This window comes from Amblyraja radiata, chromosome 8, assembly GCF_010909765.2.
Source record: "Amblyraja radiata isolate CabotCenter1 chromosome 8, sAmbRad1.1.pri, whole genome shotgun sequence".
Taxonomy (NCBI): domain Eukaryota; kingdom Metazoa; phylum Chordata; class Chondrichthyes; order Rajiformes; family Rajidae; genus Amblyraja; species Amblyraja radiata.
In genome coordinates, this window is record NC_045963.1 from 67,906,579 (window position 1) to 67,927,878 (window position 21,300).

Below are 21,300 nucleotides of genomic sequence, written 5' to 3' on the forward strand. Positions count from 1 at the left end.
ACATCGGGAACAATCTTCCTGCATCTAGCCTGTCCAACCCCTTAAGAATTTTGTACGTTTCTATAAGATCCCCCCTCAATCTTCTAAATTCTAGCAAGTACAAGCCGAGTCTATCCAGTCTTTCTTCATATGAAAGTCCTGACATCCCAGGAATCAGTCTGGTGAACCTTCTCTGTACTCCCTCTATGGCAGGAATGTCTTTCCTCAGATTAGGAGACTGGGAGGTTAGAGCTTTACACAACATCCGCTTTAAATAGGCACTGCCGTGGTTGCTGACTCGGCTTTGGTTGTACCTTAAAGAGGTCAAGTGGCTTTAAAAAACATACTTACTTAGTTCAAATGGTGTCCTGAAGTTGATTTTGAATGCCCCAGGATGTCAAAGTTGAATTTTCCCTGGAGGACTATGTTTCTCTCATGTGTCTTCCCCAGTGCACGGTAACTCAGGGCTGGGTGCTCATCATTCGCAGCCATCGATCAGCCTCGCCATCTCATGTTTAATTCTAACTGCGACCACAATCTACCACCCTAAGGAGCAACTAAGAGATGGCTACATAACCGGAGCAAATATTGACCAATTCAAGATAATGGGCGAAGAATGAGCCTAATGGCACCATGTCGATCTCTTACAGTCATAACAACATCAGAATCACTAGATGCCTTTCAGCTCCCTGCAGGCAAGAACTAGGCTCACAGCGACCGACTGTGTGACTTTAAGAGTCTGGAATCCGAGCTGTCTTCCCTTGTTTATTAAACAGCCAGCTGCATTAGGCTGACACACAACATAAAAACTTCCAGTCAAATGCATTCATCCAGATTGTAATACATTTTTCAGGCACATCTTGGGGCGGGGTGGGGGGGGAACAAACCAAATTGCTCACCCGCCCATTGCACGTGGGAGTGGGCTGAGACAAGGCTAACCAAAGGTATCCCACATGCAGGTTCTGATCTACTATCTACCTCGTTGGAGACACTCGGACTATCTTTAATCGGACTTTACTGGCTTTATCTTGGACAAAACGTTATCCACATTATTCCCTTTATCATGTATCTGTACACCGTGGATTGTAATCATGTATTGCCTTTCTGCTGACTGATTAGCACGCAACAGCAGCATTTCACTGCACACGTGACAATAAACTAACGTTATCAGGTGCTCCAGCGCAGTATATAACCGTCCACACAGGCTTTATAGATATAGCGCGGAAACAAGCCCGACGTCCGCGCCGCGCCCACCAGCGATCACCGGAACGCTAGTTCTATCCTACACACCAGGGACAGTTTACAGAAGCCAATTAACCTACAAACCTGCATGTCTTTGGAATGTAGCCCCCAGAGAAAGCCCACGCGGTCACGGAGAGAACATACAAACAGCACCCTTAGCCAGGATCAAACCCGGGTCCCTGGTGCTGAAAGGCAGCAGCTTCACCGTGCTGCCCTAGGCTTCCTTGCTTGCACTTATATTATGCCCATCCCAATAGTACAGTGAGCTACAAACACAAGGCATGTGCACAATACATTAAGCTGCGAGCTTTGATAGTTATCAGCACGCGATAACATCGTACAGACAGACCCAAACCATCTGCACCTGCTGTGAGCAGGAAGGGGTATTTGGACCCTCAGGCACTTCTGAAGCTGTACTTGGGGCATGGGAAATTACAAGCAAGGTCACACATAGTCTAACCCCAAGGCTCTTCTCTGAAGGGCAGTTAGTTAACAACCTGTCGGCTTGTCATTAGTAACTATAGGAGGTGAAGCATGAATTGACAGTCTCCGAGTTCCTAACTCGCGACATAACAGAGGCCGCCAGCTTCCATACACTGGCAAGACAACCCTGTGACCATCTTAAAATAAAAATATAAGCCACCAACTTAATGCAGTGGTATTAGTCTCTCCCACATCATAATACGGTATTTACTTTGGCAGTGGAACCTTACACACCAGAGAAAATGCCTGAAGACCATTTAGGATATTTATCAGAAGAATAAAGTTAGATAGAGCAAAACTGACATAACCTGCAGCTGTATTGGATGGACTGATAGAGGCTCAGCTCTCTGCTGGGTACAGTTCAAAGCCATGATCCATAGCTTCGACAGCAGCAGTACATGGTATTGATTAAATGAGTTAATTTGTGTAAACGTCGTCCATCATCTTTTCACATCACCTCAACTAGCGCTCATTTAAAATAAACTATATTAAACACGATCTGGTGAGGCCTCTCTCGGCCATTCAACACAATAGTGATGGGGCCCCAGACAGTTACTACTTCTAGAAACCAAGTATCAGTGGAAAAAGAAATGTAGAGGGAGAGAGGGAGAGAGAGAGAGGGAGAGAGAGAGAGAGAGAGAGAAAGAGAGGGAGAGAGAGAGTGCAGAGGAAGGGCTAGGTTGGGGTGTAGGAATGTGAGCGGAGGGTCTGTAATGGAGAGAGAATGGTGTCCAAAAAGGTGATAGTGGGAGCAATAGGCGCTGTTGGCGCAACATGGGCGAAAACTTGGGCGCGTGCCCCCTAGTGCGCCGCCGCTTATCCTGTGCGTCCGCTTCCGCGACGTGTGGGGGCGGCGGGAGGCGGAGCGCGAGAGGGAGAGTGAGTGGAGAGATTATATTGTGGGCCTAACTGCGATGATGGATTAATTAAAACTCGCTCTCACTGCTGTCTGAAAATAAAGAGAGGTGAGGAGAGAAGGGTTGAGGGGCGGGAGAAAAGAGGTGGAGAGGGCAGAGATGGAGAGAGTGGGGAGAAAGAAAGATGGGGGAGGAGAGGGGATCTGTTGGTGGGGGGGAGAGAGGGGTTGGGGGAAAGCGAAGGGCTGGTGGGGGAAGAGAGCGGGGTCGGAGGGAGAGAGAGAGGGACCAGTGGGCGGAGAGAAGGAAGGGCTGGAGTGGTGGAACGGGACATGTCAATGTCTGTCCCAGCTCACTGCCGGTCACTGACTGACAAGCAATGGAAAGTTTGGACCAGGGACAAACAAATGCTCTGGGTGAGGAAGGACTTGCCAAGCGCTGGTGTAAATCAGCCCAGTGCAGAATGAACCAAGGTGGGACAAGTTTGCTTGATGGAATAACAAGAAGGCGTTAAACTCCGGAACGGTGGCGCAGCGGTAGAGTTGCTGCCTCACAGCGCCAGAGGCCCGGGATTGATCCTGACTACGGGTGCTGTCTGCACAGAGGTCGTACCTTCTCCTTGTGACCACGTGTTCTTTCTCCGGTTTCCTCCCACATTCCAAAGACGTGCATTTTGTAGGTTAATTGGCTTCTGTAAGTTGTCCCTAGTGTGTAGGATGGTGCTGGTCGGGGCAGACTCGGTGGGCCGAAGGGCCTGTTTCCGCACTGTATCTCTAAAACTATAAAGTAAAGCCAAGATGCTATCCCGCACAGCATCAGTGGGAAGGAGGTGAAGAGTTGAATAGAATGACCATATCATTCTCGGCTTGCATCAGGAACAGGTGTGTGTGTGTCGCCCAGAAGCCTTTTCTGCCTCTAATCACATCTCAGTACATGACCATGGCTCCATTAACCTGCCTTAACTAAGCACTGATACACAGTCACTATGTCCATTTTAATTTCACATCCTTTTCTAAAGGCGATTCTATAGCTGATACTGAAGCTGCCACAATCCAAAAGTGGGGTATTTATTAACTGAGGCACCACTCATTCAGTTTATAGTTGAAAGATACAGCGTGGTAATAGACCATATAACCATATAACAATTACAGCACGGAAACAGGCCAACTCAGCCCTTCTAGTCCGTGCCGAACACTTACTCTCCCCTAATCCCATCTACCTGCACTCAGACCATAACCCTCCATTCCTTTCCCGTCCATATACCTATCCAATTTATTTTTAATTGATAAAATTGAACCTGCCTCCACCACTTCCACTAGAAGCTCATTCCACACAGCTACCACTCTCTGAGTAAAGAAGTTCCCCTTCATGTTACCCCTAAATTTCTGTCCCTTAATTCTCAAGTCATGTCCCCTTGTTTGAATCTTCCCTACTCTCAATGGGAAAAGCTTATCCTCGTCAACTCTGTCTATCCCTCTCATCATTTTAAAGACCTCTATCAAGTCCCCCCTTAACCTTCTGCGCTCCAAAGAATAAAGCCCTAACTTGTTCAACCTTTCTCTGTAACTTAGTTGTTGAAACCCAGGCAACATTCTAGTAAATCTCCTCTGTACTCTCTCTATTTTGTTGACATCCTTCCTATAATTAGGCGACCAAAATTGTACACCATACTCCAGAATTGGCCTCACCAATGCCTTGTACAATTTTAACATTACATCCCAACTTCTATACTCAATGCTCTGATTTATAAAGGCCAGCACACCAAAAGCTTTCTTTACCACCCTATCTACATGAGATTCCACCTTCAGGGAACCGTGCACAGTTATTCCTAGATCCCCCATCCCCCATCTTTGGGATGTGGGAGGAAACCGGAGCACCTGGAGAAAACCCACAGGGTCATAGGGAGAACATACAAACTCCTCACAGATAGCAGGATCGAACCCGGGTCACTGGCACTGTGAGGCAATTATAATCTACTGCTACACTAACATGCCGCCCAATGCACTTGTCTCGGGCTCAGTTAGAGCCACAGGTACGATGGTACAGATACTGGGCACTTACACAATGTAGCTGCATATAAACAAGTGTGGAGGAAGGTTTAATACATGTTTGCCTAAGACTGGGTTGCTACTGTAATGAGTAATCTCTCCTTTACGACGAGCAGTAGGCCAAGCCGAGGGTGACTAAGACTGCATCAGCGCTCCAGGATTTAGCTTACAGATGTGGCTTCTCTCCCAGTCATTCCTAATGCCCATTATAGTAGCTGAAGTCATGGGACATTAAACAGCATCACAGTGTTCCTGTACTGAAGTCCTATTATACATTACCTCAGACGTCTGAGAACGCCAATAATGGGAGTTAATGAAATGCAACAAACACAACAGGAACAAGCAGTACCTCATTTCTCACTAACAGGTTGTTTTATTAAAATTAAACAGGTTAGCCAGAAGATAGCTTCATCGCAGGTAGAGAACGTCTGTGATATAATGAGGTTTGACCTGTGTCATCTTTAAATGAAACTCAGATTTATGACTAGGTGTAGTGGCGAGACGAGTGATAAAGGTGATTGAACGATGGAGGGTCAAGGCAAATATTAACCACTCTGCACAAATGTGTTAGAAACATAGAAAATAGGTGCAGGAGTAGGCCATTCGAGCCTGCACCGCCATTCAATATGATCATGGCTGATCATCCAACTCAGTATCCTGTACCTGCCTTCTCTCCATACCCCCTGATCCCTTTAGCCACAAGGGCCACATCTAACTCCCTCTTAAATATAGCCAATGAACTGGCCTCAACTACCTTCTGTGGCAGAGAATTCCACAGATTCACCACTCTCTGTGTGAAAAATATTTTTCTTATCTTGGTCCTAAAAGATTTCCCCCTTATCCTTAAACTGTGACCCCTTGTTCTGGACTTCACCAACATCGGGAACAATCTTCCTGCATCTAGCCTGTCCAACCCCTTAAGAATTTTGTAAGTTTCCATAAGATCCCCCCTCAATCTTCTAAATTCTAGCGAGTACAAGCCGAGTCTATCCAGTCTTTCTTCATATGAAAGTCCTGCCATCCCAGGAATCAGTCTGGTGAACCTTCTCTGTACTCCCTCTATGGCAAGAATGTCTTTCCTCAGATTAGGAGACCAAAACTATACGCAATACTCCAGGTGCGGTCTCACCAAGACCCTGTACAACTGCAGTAGGACCTCCCTGCTCCTATACTCTGCCACCATCAGCCCAGTCTCCCATCAAAGGCCTTAGTTGTGTCTACGACAGATCATGTCAACTACACCACTGTTATACACTATTACCTCTTCAGAAAATGCAATCTAGTCAGATTCAAATTACACCGGCATCCCCAAGAGAATAGGGAACAGTCCAATAACGTCACCATTGGTCTGAAAATGTTACATGATTGTGACCATTGAGCAATCCAACATTTTTTTTAACTATATGTGTACATGCCAGGGAAATATACGAGAACAAGATAGCTGCTAAAAAGCATGTCTTGTATGAAGGCAACAATTAAGGCTAATGCTATTCTGAGAACACAGGGCAAAGTTGTAAACTATTCAGCTCCGTTGTATTTCTACCGAAATACCTAATAGTCTGAACTGTTATTGTGCAACCTTTCTGCATACTTTCTACTTTATACATACAGTGAGCAAACAGGATCCATGGACCACTGAGTCCACGCTGACCCACGATCTCTGCACTATCCTAGACACTAGGGATCATTTGTACAATTTTAACGGCCATGAAACTTACAAACATCTGCGTCTTTGGAGTGTGGGAGGAAACCGGAGCGCCCGGAAAACCCCTAATGTGGCCACAGGGTACAACGTACAAACTCCGTACAGACAGCACCCGTGGTCAGGATCAAACCCGGGTCTCTGACACTGTAAGGCAGCAACACCACCACCGTGCCCCCACTTGCTGTGCTTTCAAGGTGGGACTAGACAGGCTTTCAATTGTAAGAGGGGTGAGGGCCTTCATGGTCGATGCCAGCCCTTGTGGAGGAGAATTTGCCAGACCATCGGATTCCCTGCCCAGGGGTTTGCTGCTGTGTGGGGTGAAAGTAGAGGGTGCAATTGGCGGGGGGAAGGGGAGTTTAAATCGTGCTTGAAGTCAGAGGGGTTTGTGGACCATTTTGGACCAACTGAGCATTTTGTGGCATTCAAATGGTGGAGCACACCAGAGCTCTGGGAGTGGAGGAGGCCCAGGACAGAAGCTCGGAGTGGCAATGGGCGTTAAAATGCTTTTGCAACCGGGTGGGCCATGCGCAACCATTTCTCCAGGTTGCTAATAACTCCCCTTCCTATTCCCATACTGACCTTTCTATCCTGGGGTTCTTCCACTGCTGAAGTGAGGCCACACTCAAACTGTGCCACAGTGCCTCGTATTCCACTTGGGTGGCTTACAACCCAACGGTATGAACATTGAATTTGCCACTTTTATGGAACTAACCCACAACAGCACCCCCCCCCCCCTCCCCTTTCTCCCCCAACAGCATCCCCCCACCCTTCCTTTTCTCCCTCCTCCCCTCCCCCTTCCCCTCTTCCCCACCCCAAAACCTGGCTGCCCTTGCACCTATTCCCTACCCCTCTGCCCCTCCCCATTCACTCATAGCATTTAGAGTGGATACCCAATTTGCAATCTTCCTGTCCCTGATCTTAACAATTCGCAACTCCTTAACCTCTCGGGATTACACCTGTTTCAACATCTCCGATCTTTGTCCAGCAATCTGCCCGGCCACGGGGAGTGCGCACAAACTCCATACAGACAGCACCCATAGTCGGGATCGAACCCGGGTCTCTGGCGCCGTGAGACAGCATCTCTACCGCTGGGCCACCGAACCGCCCTGAATGTTTGCAATCCCTGCTCACCTTCTGGTCTTTTCTTTGACCTATTTGTGAAGATACTCCTTTAACATGAAGCATGTGCAAGCTGTTTTGGTTACTAACTATTCACAATTGTCGGTGCTGGACATAATACCAAGATAAACTAACCTCACCTACCTACACATGATCCATCTCCCTCCATTCACTGTATATCCGTGTCCCTATCTAAAAGCCTCATAAAGGGCACCATCGTAGCTGCCCCACTCCCAGCTCTGGTAGCCCAAGCACCCACCACCCTCTGTGTAAGAAAACATGCTCGATACGTCTCCTTTAAAATGTACCCCTCTCACCTTAAAGCTAATGCCTTCTAGTCTTTGACATTTCCACCCTGAGGGAAAAAAAGGTTGTGGCTGTCTACCCTATCTGTCTCTCATCATTTGATATACTTCTATCAGATCTCCCCTCAACCACCAGCATTCTAGAGAAACCAATCCAAGTTTGTCCAACCCTTTCCTTGTAACTAATACCGTCAACACTAGGACATTTCATAAAAATACTATTTTGTTTGGCTTGTTTCATAAAACCAACAGCTCGACCGGTTGGACCACACACTCCAGAAAGATATGATGAGGCATCAAAACCAACAATTTGCCTGGAGACTTGGATCCAGCATGGAATGATGGTTTGACCTTCACCCCAATTGAACCAAGCGTTGCGGGTCCCCTTAGACAGGCGGAGGTGTCATGGAAGGTTGAATCTTACTCTGTTGAAGAGCAACGTCGGTCTAGTGGAGACACGCACTCATATAGCTAGCGCAGCGAAGAGGGGCGGCCCACTGGCGCAGCTGGTAGTGCTGCTGCCTCCCAGCCCCGGAGTCCCGGGTTCGATCCCAACCTCGGGTGCCGCCTGTGCGGCGTTTGCACGCTCTCCCTGTGACCGCGTGGGTTTCCTCCCACATTCCAAAGAGGTGCGGCTTTGTAGGTTCATTGGCCTCTGTAAACTGTCCCTGGTGTGCAGGGAGGGGATGGGGAAAGTGGGGTAACAAAGAACTCGTGTGAAAGGGTGAGCGATGATCGGCATGAACTCGGTGTTTCCACGCTGTGTTTCCACACCCACTAATCGGTAAGTCGGCCGTATCCAATGCCACGTTGAGCGGACGGTAATTTCCTTTCATCGCCCTACTCCAGAGAGCCTGCCGACATCTCCAGTCCCCTTTGACCCAAAGATAGGCACAAAGTGCTGGAGTAACCAGGGGCCACAGTCTTAGAATAAAGGGGAGGTCATTTAAGACTGAGGTGAGAAAAAACTTTTTCACCCAGAGAGTTGTGAATTTATGGAATTCCCTGCCACAGAGGGCAGTGGAGGCCAAGTCACTGGATGGATTTAAGAGAGAGTTAGATAGAGCTCCAGGGACTAGTGGAGTCAAGGGATATTGGGAGAAGGCAGGCACGGGTTATTGATAGGGGATGATCAGCCATGATCACAATGAATGGCGGTGCTGGCTCGAAGGGCCGAATGGCCTCCTCCTGCACCTATTTTCTATGTTTCTATGGAACTCAGCAGGTCAGGCAGCATCTCTGGGGAAAAAGGATGGGTGACGTTTTGGGTCGGAACCCTTCTTAACCCGTTCCTTTAACCCCAGCAGAAGACCTTTGACCTGCAAAGAGCGCAGTTCCCAGCTACAGTTTGCATCAATCTGCAGCACATTCCGATTGAGGGACCACAGGCTGAGAAATTAGTCCAAAAAAAGGCATCTTAACCACTTAGGTCAGAGAGAGGAATTTGCTCCTCCCAGCTAGTGCAGTACTTTTTCCCCTCCCCGATGTTTGGACATACCATTCCTTCTCCAGAGAAACTCATGCTGCTGAACTTCAGGAACAATGCTTGCTTAATGCTCATTGCAGTCTGTGCATGGTTGTGGTCGGGCCATGCATTGTGAGATCAAACACAAAGCACTCTGATCAGAGAACAAATGCTGATAGCCCATAATGTTCAAGATCAAATATTTATAAAACACAGGCATACTGACCACAAACTGCCAGGCCAGCGCGCTTGATTTATTCCTCTATTCAGCGAAAACTGATTTATATCAGCGCTTGTCAATGTAACAAATTAAATATTGTACACAGACAAGAAACATAACAATAAACTAGGCAGTAGCACACTGACCTTACTGCATTGCCACAGCTAGAATTAGCTTTCAAATGCAAGTTGCTCAGCAAGTTTCAAGCGCTGTTAAGTTTCTAGAGCCAGCTGCTAGTAACACTGGTGTTAAAGAATGCATTGGAACACTGCCATTAGTAGCATATAGGACTGGTACAAAGGTTAGTTAATCGCACAGCTCCTCAGCTGCAATGAAGTTGCACAGTTTACCTCCGAGTACTGTTAGGGATCGTGCATTAGTGGGGGTTTTTTTGTAGTTTGTGTTAGAAGCCAGTTGAGGCGGCTGGGACCGGGTTGGGAGAGGGGGGGGGGGGGGGGGGGGAGATTGAAACACGTGGAGAATAGACAGAAAGGTCGGACACACACAAGGCAAAATGAGACACATTCAGAGATGAGCGAGATGTCGGAAGCAGGATGAAGCTGCAATTCTGCCCTCTCGTGGCCAGGTTAAAGCACTGCAGGCAGGATGGACAGAAGCAAAGATAAAGCAGTTGGTTATCCTGTTAATCTGCGGTGAAAGCATTCCAGCAACAGTCGGAAGTGTCTGAAGAGTATATATAATACTGTCTTACTGCAAAACCCATTAACTCCATTTATTTAAAGTCTAGGATCAAAGATGATGATGGAAGCTTTTTTAAGACTGGAGGGCCCTGCAGTAGAATGTTCAATTGATCGGTCGTTCTGCAAACATGACTAGATGGAATGGGATTAAAGGCATACTGTGCATTTGGAACTGGGACACCACTCCAATATTGTGAGATTGGATATTCCGATCCAATATTCTAGGATAATATAACATGCTCAGCTCATTTTTGTACAAGGGAATGTTTTGGAAGCTTGTTAAATGCATATATCTGAATCAATGTGGGAAAGTTCTTAGCTGGCATCACTGGCATCCTACTTGCTGTGCCGTTCGAGCTGGCTGATTGATTTCGGGAGCCAGTTTAGTAACAATCAGATCTTGCCGATAAATTAGCACAACAATGGGCCTGGGCCTGAAGGAATTTTTACATCGTTTTTAAAAGCAGTTTCTTGCACGTGCTCCTGACAATCCTCCTCCTCCTCCCCCCCCCCCCCCCCTGAGTGTTCAGCGTGCGGGACGCTTTCTAGAAGTTTCCATCATCCTCTCTGAGCGCTAGAGGTAAACTTGTAGAATCCAGGAGAACAAGGTACCTGATATATGGGCTGCTGACTGAGGCTCCAGGCTGGGAGAGGCTACAAATGCCTCGTGGCTGTTTGGAATGAACGGAAGGGGTAAAGAAAGAGAATGTTCAGTCCAGGCAAATTAAGACAAAGCTACTGATGATAGAACACAAATAAAAAAAAGTGCAGCAAAAAATCAGATGAGGCGACTAATATTCATGATAACAAGGAAACTGGCTCTTCTTGCGGTCTACAGTGCGTTGGCTTAATGGCTTATTGATTAGCTATTGAGGGGGTGGTGTGGGGAGGTGGAATTTGACAGTGTGCATGCTGTAATATGGGAGACACAGAGTGGTGGAGTAACTCAGTGGGGTCAGGCAGCATCTCTGGATAAAAGGAATAGGTGATATTTTGGGGTCGAGACCCTTCTTCAGACTGGGAGTCAGAGGAGAGGGGTCTGAAAAGGCTCGGAACAAATCAGAGCCGGCACAGATGACCAAGGAAAAGTGGAGCCCACAATGGTCCATGGTTGGTTGTGGAAGAGTCGTCTGGGATTTGTTTAGTTCGATGACCCTCACTGGTCCTTGTCCACCAGTCCAGCATATCGCCAGGAGTCATACAGTGTGGAAACGGGTCCTTCGGCCCAATGTGGCCATGCTGACCAACATGCCCCATCGACACTAGTCCTCCCTGCCTAATCTATCCTATCCAATGTACCGATCCAAACGTGCCTTAAATGTTATGATGGTACCTGCTGCTATTACCTCCTCTGGTTAAATGTGTAGAAGGAAGGTGCAGATGCAGATGCAGGTTGATGCCAAAGATACGACACAAAATGCTGGAGTAATTCACCGGGTCAGGCAGCATCTCTGCAGAAAAGGTGAAGGAGGATTCCAACCCGATACATCATCTACTTCTTTTCTCCAGAGATGCTGCCTGATCCGCTAAGTTACTCCAGCATTTTGTTTCTACCTCCACTGACAGCTCATTCCATACACCCACCACCCTTTGTGTAGAAAAAGTTACCCCTCACTTAGTCTTCCCCCCCCCCCCCCCCATCACTGTAACGACTGCACAATAAAGTTTCCTTTTATTCTCCCTTTCACTCAACTAAACCACCACTGTGGTCTCGGCTTCAAGTCCAGACCGTAGCACATGGTACCAGGCCTGCAATATTCCTGCTCCGCTGTGCCCTGAAACTCTCATTTAATCTAAAGTGGCATCACAGGTAAGTAGGGTGGTCAAAAAAAGCTTTTGCACATTATGCTTAGACATAATAGGTGCAGCAGTAGGCCATTCGGCCCTTCGAGCCAGCACTGCCATTCAATGTGATCATGGCTGATCATCCACAATCAGTACCCCGTTCCTGCCTTATCCACATACTCCTTGATTCCGCTGGCCCTAAGAGCTCCATCTAACTCTCTTTTGAATGCATCCAGTGAATCGGCTTCCACTGCCTTCAGAGGCAGAGAATTCCACAGATTCACAACTCTCTGTGTGAAAAAGCTTTTCCTCATCTCAGTTCTAAATGGCCTAACACCTATTCTTAAACTGTGGCCCCTGGTTCTGGACTTCCCCAACATCGGGACCATGTTTCCTGCATCTAGCATGTTCAAACCCCTAATAATTTTATATGTTTCTATAAGATCCCCTCTCATCCTTCCAAATTCCAGTGGCCTTCATCAGTCAGAGTAATGAGTCGAGAAGTTGGGAGGTAATGTTGTCGTGATATATGATGGCAGTGAGGTCACATTTAGAGTATTGTGTTCAGTTCAGGGCACCATGTTGTAGGAAAGATGTCGTCAAGCTGCAACGGTACAAAGAAGATTTACGAGGATGTTGCCCAGGACTAGAGCATCTGAACTATGGGGAGCGGTCGAGGAGGCTAAGGATTTATCTTAGAGTGCAGGAGGATGAAGGGTGATGGGGGGAGTGGGTTTACAGAATCATAATTCTGTAAGCCTTGAGTATTAGAAAGGCGCTATATAAATCCCATCCATTATAATTGGAATAGATGAGCTAGAAGCACACTCTTGCCCAGAGTAGGGGAATTGAGAACCAGAGGACATAGGTTCAAGGTGAGGGGGGGGGGGGGGGGGGTGAGATTTATCAGGCAACTGAACCATTGCTCCAACATCAGCAGTCCTGAACTACTATCTACCTCATTGCTGACCCTCAGACTATCGTTGATTGAATTTCTAATGGCTTGATCTTGCATTAAACGTCATTCCCATGTATCTGTGCGCTGTGGACGGCTCGATTGCAATCATGGTTTTCTTTCTGCGGACTTGGGAGAGCACGCAACAAAACCTTGGTTCACGTGACAATAAACTAAACTGAAACAGAAAGATTTAATAGGAACCCGAGGGGTAACTTATTTATACAAAGGGCGGTGGGTGTATGGAACGAGCTGCCAGAGGAGGTAGTTGAGGCAGGTAACATTGCGATGTTCGAGAAACATTTAGACAGGTGCATGGATAGGATAGGTTTAGAGGGATATGGGACAAATGCTGGGAAGTGGGACTAATGTAGAAGGGACATGTTGGTCAGTTGGGCAGGTTTGGCCGATCTGTACCTCTATTCTAGGCCCTCAACCACAGTAAAGAGTCAGCTTCTACCTAACCCACCCCATCCTGTCAGAATGTTAAAGTCAACCTCCTCGCTTCCATTGGGCCTTAATTGCAAGAAGGATCTTTCTCGACCGACTCATACCACAACGTGGACTGTCACAGAGTCTGAGACACAGAATTAGAGCCCTGATCCTGTACTGATCTAACACTCCCGCTCCCTGTAATCCAGCCACCATCTCCTCCTTGGTCCACAGCCTGCAGGCAGAACTGCTGGACAAGATTGACTTTTAAACTCCTCTTCCATTGCTTTAAGCCGCCGTTTAACAGTGTCTTTGATCTTCCGTTCCAATGTCTCTTCCTTAGTGCTAATTTTCGTTTTGAGACTCGCATGAGGACCGAGGGTGTTTCGTGGCATTGAAAGAGGTGATATGAAAGCTTGTGGTTATTTACAAGCGGGAGCCAAATGTCAAAGGTGATGGCTACACATCCACCTCATGTCCTTCCATCCAAACTGGAAGGTCAGGCAATGGGTGGCAGTGATGCAGCTGCTAGAGTTTAGAGATACAGCGTGGCAACAGGCCCTTTGGCCCACCGAGAACACGATGACCAATGATCACCCATACACCTGTCCTATGTTAGCCCACTTTCGCATCCCACATGCTAGGGCCAATTTGCAGAAATTAACATATCTACAAACCTTTGGAATGTGGGAGGGAACAGAGCACCTGGAGAAAACGTACGCAATCATGGGGAGAACGTACAAACTCTGCACAGACAGCACCCGTAGTCAGGATTCAACCCAGGTCTCTGGCGCGTTGAGTCAGCAGTTCTAACAGCTGCGCTGCTGAGCTGCCCTCAGTGCCAGAAACCCAGGTTCCACCCTGACCTCAGGTGCTATATGTGCATCTTCTTCCTCTGACTTCATGGGTTTCCTTCGGGTGCTCCGGTTTCCTTCGAAATCCCAAAGACATGTGGGTTTGTAGGTTAATTGGCCTCTGTAAAATTGCCCCTAGTGTGTCGGGACTGGAGGAGAAAGTGGGATAACATACAACTAGTGTGAATGGGCGAACAATGGCCAGTGTGGACTCGGTGTGCTGAAGGGCATGTTTCCCTGCAGAATCTCTTAACTTAACTACATGGGTTAAAGACCCATTTGCATTGATAATTCGGTTTAAATTGGTGATTTTTTTTTGTTGCAATCAGTCATACATTATAGTGCTAATTAGAAACTTTGAAAATAGGTGCAGGAGTAGGCCATTAGGCCCTTCGAGCCAGCACCGCCATTCAATATGATCATGGCTGATCATCCAGAATCAGTATCCCGTATCCCTTGATTCCGTTAGCCCTAAGAGCTATATCCAACTCTCTCTTGAATACAGCAAGAGACATAATTACTAATAACATGATCATGTATTTGGTTTCAAGTGTATTAAGACTATGGGAATGGAGGTTAAACACTGGCCACAATGTTGTGGGGGAGATGTGTAAAGGGTGCCTCTGCTTATCACTTTTGCAAGCCTGAATGTAACGAACGAAGAGCCAGTATTCCTTCACAAAAGCTACCATTAGCGAATGAAGACAAATCAATTCAAAGAACTAGGGTTGATTAACAGACAGAAATATCGGAACAAATAATAAACAAACCGCTCAGAACTCAGGGGAAAAAAAAATCAAAAGGAACAAACAGTCAAAAAAACAAGAACGTTCAACCAAGGTAAAATTTACAGTTTTTCTCGATTCCATGCAGGGGAGAGAGAGGGAGGAGCAAATAGGAGGAACATGAAGGGGGTGCTGGGATGTACTTCTTGATTCCTGGGGGGGGGCAAGGGGAGGCCGTTTGTATGGTATCATGGCACCGGCTGTCAAAATGCAAGGGGCAAGTGCAATCTTCCTGCCCTACCAAGTTGGCTAAAGAGAGTGGTGGAGGAGATTTACCGATCTGGATCGAGCGGATAGGCTGGCACCAGACACTGGGCTGATGGAGCCGGATGTGTCCAAATCATCTGCCGAAGACCACGACACCAGGTCCTGCAAGGAAGAAGATGTCCTTAAACCAGCTCACCACAAGAGCACCAACAATAACAAGGAGATGGAGAGAAAACAACGGTAAGAATTAGAAATCGCACGCAACATTTAGCCCTTTCGTGTCCTCGCCAGGCTGAAGGGAATGAATCGCAAATGAAGTCAGAAATAAAGCAGATGTAATGTATTTCTGCATCCTGTACCTTCCCCTTCGCCCTAGCTACTGTACTTGAGTTTTACTTGATTGTAATATATGTATTGTATTATCTTTTTTGTTTTGTTTAGTTTAGAGATACACAGTGCGGAAACAGACCCTTCGGCCCATCGTCAACGCCAGCCAGCGATCCCTGTACCTGAGCACTATCCTACACACTAGGGACAATTTATAATCTTTGCTGAAGCAAATTAACCTACAAATCTGTACGTCTTTGGAGTGTGGAAAGAAACCGGAGCACCCGGGGGAAAACCTATGCAGTCACAGGGAGAACGTACAAACTCCGTACAGACAGGACCCATAGTCAGGATCAAACCCGGGTCTCTGGTGCTGTAAGGCAGCAACTCTACCGCTGTGCCACCTTGCCGCCCCTAATCTGTCTAGGTAGCATGCAAAACAGAGCTTTTCACCGTAACTTGTACGTGTGACAACAGTAGATCTAAACCTAAACAAGCAGCTACTAAAGAGTTTAAATTAAATAGTGAATTGCATTTGCAATTTATTAAAATTTAATCCACAAGACTAATTCATAAAACTTTCCCAATGATGACACAAAATACTGGAGTCACTCAGCGGGTCAGGCAGCTTCTCTGGAAAAAATGGATAAGAGACGTTTCAGGTTTTAGATTGAAGAAGAGTCACCTATCCATGTTTTCCCATGATGCTGCCTGACCCGCTGAGTTTCTCCAGCATTTTTGTCTACCTTTGTTGAATCCTCTATCCCTGTGCTCAAGGCTGACTATGATTGCCGCAGGGAGTAGCGACTCTCTGCTGCAGCAGCACATTCTACATACAACGTGCTCTGCGGTTCTGCCATTAATGCGATCGTTTTTGAGCACACATGCCCTCCCCTTCCAGTTTATTGGTGCGGGTGGCAAATCTGGATTTGATTTGTTGAAACTTTACCTCAAGGTTGTTTTTAAATTTTATTAAGTGGATGGGATTGAGTGTCAAATGTTATGAAGTGGATGGGTTTCCAACCTTCAGGCCCTGTGCAGGGGAGGGGGAACCTGTGTCGTTGGAAGCAACCAGAGGGCAAGTGACATTCTGTTGCATGACCCTGAGCTCACAGTGGATGACCCCAAGTTAATGATGGCATGTGGTGACTCCGAGGAGAAGTGACATGAGAGCGACTTCTCTCGGTGTGATGGGGTCGCTAATCAGGATACAAGTTGTACTGACAATGGAGCTGAAGGTTTACTTCCTCGTAAATCTTCTCTGCTCCTTCCATCGAGGGGATTTATCGCAGTCGCTGTCTCAAAAAGGCTGGCAGTATCATCAAAGACCCACACCATCCTGGCCACACACTCATCTCCCTGCTACCTTCAGGTAGAAGGTACAGGAGCCTGAAGACTGCAACGACCAGGTTCAGGAATAGCTACTTCCCCACAGCCATCAGGCTATTAAATCTGGCTTGGACAAAACTGATTATTAATAACCCATTATCTGTTATTTGCACTTTATCAGTTTATTTATTCATGTGTGTATATATTTATATTATGGTATATGGACACACTGATCTGTTTTGTAGTAAATGCCTACTATGTTCTGTGTGCTGAAGCAAAGCAAGAATTTCATTGTCCTATCAGGGACACATGACAATAAACACACTTGACTTGACTTGCTCCCTTTCCAGGGTGGCATGGTGGCACAGCGGTAGAGTTGCTGCCTGGCAGCTGCAGACACCCAGGTTCAATCCTGACTACGGGTGCAGGCTGTACGGAGTTTGTACATTCTCCTCGTGGCAGCGTGGGTTTCCACCGGGTGCTCCGGTTTCCTCCCACACTCCAAAGGCGTGCAGGTTTGTAGGTTAATTGGCTTTGGTAATGATTGTAAATTGTCCCTAGTGTGTAAGGTTAGTGCTGGTAGTGAACGGTGATCGCTGGTTGCCGCGGACTAGGTAGGCCGAAGGGCCCGTTTCCGCGCTGTATCTCTAAACTAAACAAACAAACGAAAGAATGACTCGCACTAATACAATGCACAACAATGGCAGCAATGGGTCACACACACACACACACACACGGTGTGAATCAACACTCAGACATTACACACACAATTATAGTTTAAGTAGACACAAAGCAGCTAGTACATAATTAACAAGTATGAGTGAACAAAGTCTAAGACGGTGAATGGAACCTCATGATGCACATTCATGAGCACCAACTAACGGCACAGACAATGTTAACCCGAATGAACACTAATACAACGCACAATTTATGACTGGCGTGACTGGCGCAAACTAACATCCAGCAGAATTTTAAAGTGACGAACACCAATAACACATACAACATTGACGTGAATGGAATCTAACATTCCATACAATTTAAACATGAATGAACACTAACAGCACACAATATTTTAGCGTACACAACACCATTTTCGTATGAGATAGAATGACAGTGCCAATAGACCTTGGCTGGGACAAAGCACAACTTTGCTATGTCCAAGGCAACACAAAATGGTGAGACACCACTCACTAGCACGGCACACAGTGGTGTGAACATAGATTAACACAACAGTTGCGATTATAATGTGAACAAATATTGTTAAGACTCAATGTCAATGTAATGGGGATTAACAAAATATGCCCACTTTAAATCTTTGGAACTTCTTGGTCACCTGTGCCACAGTCACACAGCATGGAAACAGGCCCTTCGGCCCAACTTGCCCATGCCGACCCACATGGCCCTTCTACACTAGTCCCGCCTGCCTGTGCTTGATTCACATCCCTCTAAATCTTTGCTGTCCATGTACCTATCCAAATGTATTTTAAAGGTTGTTACAGTACCTGCCTCAACTACTTTCTCTGGCAGCTCATTCCATATACCCACTAACGTCTGTGTGAAAAAGTTGCCCCTCAGATTCCTATTAAATCTTTCACCTCTCAGCTTAAACATATGCCCTCTGGTTCTTGATTTCCCCTACTCCGAGTGTAGACTCTGTGCACCGATACTGAATTCAGACGTTGCAGAGTTAATGCATTTGTGGACTGATTCTGATGACGTACCACTTGACTGCCACCGTTGTCCAGGAGTCTCTCGAGCTCTTTCAGGTCTTGCATGACTTCCTTCAGGAGCAGCTTGAGGCGGTTGCCGATGACGTGGACCTTCTCCTTCGCTTCGAGGCAGTCCCTGCCCTCTGCGTTGACCAGCAGCTGGCTGGACATGTCCTGCAGAGAGGCCACCTTCAGCTGCGACTCCAGCAGCTCCCGTCTGATTTGCTAAATCAAAATAAGCAGGATTAAACAAGGAGGAACTGCAGATGCTGGCTTATCCCAAAGGTGGACACAAAGTGCTGGGGTAACTCAGTGGGTCGAGCAGCATCTCTGGGGAACATGGATAGGTGACGTTTTGGGTCCTTCTTCAGAGGGACCCATGTTCTCCAGAGATGCTGCCTGACCCGCTGAGTTACTCCAGCATTTTGTGTCTATCTTAAGTGGGAACAAAGACCTATTCATGTGAGATATTCTATATTTTAGCAGCAACTTTTATTCTCGTTACAATTATCAAATGTCTAAATGAGTGAAAGATTGAACGTACAACATTCTCACTATGACCACGTTGGTTACCTCCCACAGGTGGGGTTGTAGGTCGTGGCCTCTGTAAATTGCTCCTGGTGTGTACGGTGTGGATGCAAAAGTGACTTAACAGAACGTGTGTGAATGGGTGAACAATGGGCGGTGTGGATTCGGTGGACCAAAGGGCTTGTTTCACTACTTTATATTCCAATCAAACAAGCACTCACCTTTTATATACGACAAAATATTTTAGTGAAATCAATACTTTTGAAATTTTGTATACAAAGATGCGGCAGCGTGAAAACAGGCCCTTCGGCCCACCGTGTCCGCGCCGACCAGCACTCACCCCGTACACCAGCAGTATCCTACATGCTAGGGACAAAATAGAATTTTTACCTCAGCCAATTAACTTACAAACCTGCACATCTTTGGCGTGTGGGAGGAAACCAGAGCTCCCGGGGAAAACCCACGCAGTCACAGGGAGACGTACAGACAGCACCCGCAGTCAGGATCAAGCCTGGGTCTCTGGTGCTGTAAGGAATCAGCTCGGCTGCTGGGCTACTGTGTCGTTACTTGTGTTTATATGCCTGCTTATGTATTGCACCTTCCATTTTATTCCTCACTCTGAGACGTCGCCATCTAGTGAGAGTCTGAAGAAAATCATCGTGATACCCAGCTTTAAGTCCAAGAATTATCAGCGGCTTATAGCCCTGTCCCACTGTACGAGTTCATTCAAGAGCTCTCCCGAGTTTTTAAAAAAAAAATCAAACTTGTGGTAAGTACGTAGAATGTACCTAGCGGGTACGTCGGAGCTCGGGGACGTCTCTTAGCGGCTCGTAACGCTAACGGCAGGTACTCGGGAAACGTGGTAAGTTCGGGAAGACTCGTGAAGATTTTTCAACGTGGAAAAATGTCCACGAGAGCCCCGAGTACCTGCGAGCGGCCATTACCGTAAATCTCCGAGTTCGAATCAGGGCAAACTCGGGAGAACTCTTGAATGAACTCGTACAGTGGGACAGGGCTTTTAGTGAGTGTGTCCAGGTATTGTCCAAGCTCCTCCTTCACTCACTCACTCTCTTCCCCCCCCCCCCCCCCCCCCCCGTGCTACCCTGGCCATTATCTGCTCTCCTCCTTCACTCAGTGGGAAGGGTCACACTGATTCACAAATAACATTGACATGAGATGAAGGACAGAAGAAAAACCAACGTAGGTCTCACCATCAGGGTCTTGTGATGGTCCTGTAGGGTGTCCTGATCCAGATTAGGATCAATGGGTAGGATTTCATTCCGCCTCCTGTCTATGTTCTCCAGCCAGAGCAGTAGACCATGGCTCATCTCATGGAAATCCTGCAGGTGTGGAAGATTCAAAGTCATTGTCAGGTACATCACTGTAGTTTAGTTTCGTTTATTAGTACTGTCACGTATACTGAGGTACAGTGAAAAGCTTTTGTTTGCGTGGTATCCAGACAAAGTAAAGGCTATGCATGGTCCCAATCAAACTGGCAACTGTGTACAGGTAAATGATAAAGGGTACAATATTTAGTCTGAGGTAAAGTTAGATAAACTGGTAGACTGAATGGTCTGAATGACAATAAAGGCTACTTTGACTTTTGACTTTTTGACTTTGACTTTTTGACTTTGACTTCCCAATTCCAACCAACAGGAAGTCTACTTGGGAAACGTGGAGGAAGGAACTGCAGATGCCGCTTTACACCAAAGATGGACACAAAAAGCTGGAGTGACTCTGCGGATCAGGTAGCTTCTCTGGAGAAAGGGAATAGGTGACGTTTCGGGTCGAGTCTGAAGAAGAGTCTCGACCAGAAGCGTCACCTATTCCTTTTCTCCAGAGACGTTGCCTGATCCGCTGAGTTACTCCAGCTTTTTGCATCCATCTAATTGGAAAATGTCTGCCATCGAGTCTGACCTGAGTCAGTGGCATCTGCCCGAGTCAGAAGGTCAAGAAGTCATGATCTATTCCAGGGCCGAACTCCGCGCTTCAGTCCGATTCTCCCCACGTAATGCTCACTTTTCATTTGAGATCCTCAGTCAAAAGATCTGGTCTGTCAGATTGTATAAACAAATCCCAAAGGTCTATTTAAAGAATGAAGGAGTCCTTCCAGGGTTCAGAGCAGGTTAATAACCTCGTGTAATTTAGCAAGACAGTGATTAGGATTTATCCTCACAGTGACAGAAGTGATAATGTTCCTTGCATCAAGTGTGATTAGCTCAGCCTTTGAATAAAGTGCACCCACTATAATAATCAAAGGGCCAC

At 46.8% G+C, this 21,300-nt stretch overlaps 1 protein-coding gene across 14 annotated transcripts in view; it reads right to left on the bottom strand.

Annotated features, from left to right (window-relative positions):
• The window catches only part of syne1 (spectrin repeat containing nuclear envelope protein 1), a 440,240-nt gene that overhangs the window by 3,752 nt on the left and 415,188 nt on the right, over positions 1-21,300 (bottom strand). For 12 of the 14 annotated variants that reach the window (XM_033026154.1, XM_033026164.1, XM_033026166.1 and 9 more), the window contains 4 exons: positions 20,247-20,375; positions 18,520-18,732; positions 15,212-15,304; positions 10,737-10,795 (listed from right to left, as the gene is read on the bottom strand). In XM_033026154.1, the coding sequence (XP_032882045.1) occupies positions 10,737-10,795; positions 15,212-15,304; positions 18,520-18,732; positions 20,247-20,375 (494 nt within the window). The remainder of the gene's footprint in view (positions 1-10,736; positions 10,796-15,211; positions 15,305-18,519; positions 18,733-20,246; positions 20,376-21,300) is intronic. The other 2 variants (XM_033026162.1, XM_033026163.1) reach the window with 2 other exon arrangements.